This window comes from Galeopterus variegatus, unplaced genomic scaffold, assembly GCF_000696425.1.
Source record: "Galeopterus variegatus unplaced genomic scaffold, G_variegatus-3.0.2 Scaffold11315, whole genome shotgun sequence".
Lineage (NCBI taxonomy): Eukaryota > Metazoa > Chordata > Mammalia > Dermoptera > Cynocephalidae > Galeopterus > Galeopterus variegatus.
In genome coordinates, this window is record NW_007737426.1 from 48,186 (window position 1) to 50,770 (window position 2,585).

Below are 2,585 nucleotides of genomic sequence, written 5' to 3' on the forward strand. Positions count from 1 at the left end.
CAAACAGTAAAGCATAAACGTGGCAATGGGGCTTTTGTCTGGCTCATTGGGCCGGGAGAACAGAATAATTTGCTCAGCCAAAAGCTTCCTCAGATCTGAAGCTATTTTATAACTGGGTCTTTAAAAACCAATGTCTCAATTTTTTATTTTTTCACAGAGACAGTTAAGTAACTTTGCATTTGGGAATTTTTTTTGGAGTATTTATTGTCTTTTATAAAAATAATACTAGGTTACTACTACAAGATTGTGGTCGAGGGGAACACAAAGTGTACTAAAAACAACCTGATAAATAACTTTTATTAGGTACTTATTTACAAAAATCAAATCTTGGCCATAGCACAGCATCAGTGCAAAGCCCATTTGGAATGCTTTAAAACTGTTTACACCCCCAAATCAGTAAAAGGAGAAAACAAATTTATTTCCTCGCAGTATTTTCTTAGCCTCTTTTATACTTTGTGGTTTAAGAAAAACAAAATAAAACAAACATCCAATCAAAAACATCCACCAGCATAGCAAAATCTTTCTCCAGCATCACAAAGTGAATTCTACAAGTCTTTCAGACACCTTGAAATCTTTCATCTGTATTTTGAATTCTGATTAAAGCCAAAACCCATCATTTTCAAAGTAACCCCCCGAAATGGCTAAAAAGAAAGTTTTTTTTTTCCTTTAAAGACTACACCCAAAACAGTTGCTTGAGAAACTTTCTGAATAGTGACATTGCCTAGTAAAACACATGCAGTAGACAAAATATCAGATTTCTTTTTCCAGCTGTCCAGAATCCCATTAGTGCCTCTTACTTCTATCAGTCTTTTGCTATAATTAGGATGGCTTAGGATTTATCTGGGCCTTTTTTCAAAACCAGATTTCCTTCCTAGCAGCAGCAGCAGCAGCTGTCATTCACAAGTACCCCGATGGTACTGGGGGACTTTTGATTTACATTAGGCTACAGCAGTCGTGAATATCATGTGCAGGAAAACACGTACACACGCCCTCAAATGCCTTTTATCTTGTAATTTTTTAAAAAGAGGAGTCTTACCTGAGGACGATTACCTGGGTCTGGAAACTGGCTTGTTTCAAATAGGGTATTAACCTGCATCCCTTCTCCCTTGAAGCCAGCGTCCCCTGCTTTGGGGAGTGAGTCTGTTGGAGTTTGGAGGGTTTCCACTTCTTGCTCTGCCTGGGTTGAAGGGGCACATTCTCCTGCATGGAAGTGGGAATTCCAATCAGCAGCTCCTGCTTTGGCATGAGGAGTCTCTCTTTCACCACTCCGGGTTAGTGGGTGCTTAGCAGGTCCTTTGGGACGGAGGAGATTAAGGCTGCCTGCTGTTGCACTCTCTTTCAGGTTGGCATTCAGCTTCTTGGGTTTTCCCTTAATTCCTGGTCGCCTCCCCCTGGCAGGTGTCTGTAGGCCCCTCTTACTCCACAAGCCCTTTTCCCCTCCTCTCTTCTCAGCCATCTCCCAACACTGGTTCATCCCTGATTTTTCTAACTCACCAGACAAGGGCTTCCTCTGGGTCTCTGTCGCTGCTTTATCCATGTTTAGCAGATGGTCACTGGAGAATTCCTCTCCTGCTTGGTGGCTATCTCTGTCTCCTTGAATTCCTGGATAATCATTTTCAGCAGCCTCAGAAGAAGCAGGGAGTTTATATCTCCCCTGTTCTGTCACCGTAGATGTTCCATCCTGGTGAGGTCCCAAAGTAAGAGTCATCCCTGTTTGTGGGGATAAGGGACCATGCATGCAGGCTCTGCTGTTCCTTGTCCCCACTTCTTGGGGCTGTGAGTGATAACCACAGAAGCCAGTGGTGGCGCCCATAGACCCAGTGTCATCTGACACCCGAGGCCCGCAACCCATTTCACTGAGGAAGTGCCCACACCCACCCAGGCCATGCTCACTGAATTCCTTCTCTTCGTCATCGCTTTCTAATAAAAAAACATGCTCAGTCCCCTGCAGGTTTCTTTGCCAAACTGCATTAGTGTAATCTGTCATAACATCGGAACATTCCAGATACTCCAGGTCATCATCTGAAAATTCTTCCATGTAGGTTAGGGTTATCTCTGGGCAAAGCTCATAGTCACTGTCAGTGTCTTTGCTGGAAACCTGTGGGCCGAGTTGCTTGTTGACCGTGGCACTGTCACCTGGGGAAATGCAGGCAGTCGCCTCGGAGAGCGGTTGGCTGAAGCTGATGTATTTCTGCACTTTGGGAATCTGATGACTAGAGTTTAAGGCTTCATCATTAGGGCTGTCATTGCTTAGGCCACCATCTACCAACCTTGGTACTTTGGAATGTGCTGGCCTGTGGTGACAAACATCTTGTTTTTCAGGAGTATTGCTTGAATGAAGGAGAAGCAGCCCAGCTGCAGTTTCCTCTGTGGTATTCGGATCCTCAGCCTGTTCAGTTTGCTTTGTTCCGTTAACATCCGAGGGGGCTTCAGAACTGGCTGCACTAGTGTCATTACTGGCCGATACCTGGAGTGAGCGTAAACAGTTGAATTTGGGGGCACAGGAATCAGATGGCGTGGGAGCACCCGGGGAGACACTGTCTGCTTCCTTAAAAGGATGTTCCTTCTTATCGATGCCATTTGTG

At 44.7% G+C, this 2,585-nt stretch overlaps 1 protein-coding gene across 1 annotated transcript in view; it reads right to left on the reverse strand.

Annotated features, from left to right (window-relative positions):
* Positions 1 to 2,581, reverse strand: part of LOC103610566 (alpha-protein kinase 2-like) — a gene marked incomplete at both ends in the record, with an annotated part of 47,859 nt that extends 45,278 nt beyond the window's left edge. Inside the window, one exon of the mRNA XM_008594714.1 lies at positions 1,037 to 2,581. Within this exon, the coding sequence (XP_008592936.1) occupies positions 1,037 to 2,581 (1,545 nt within the window). The remainder of the gene's footprint in view (positions 1 to 1,036) is intronic.
* Positions 2,582 to 2,585: the final 4 nt, after the last annotated feature.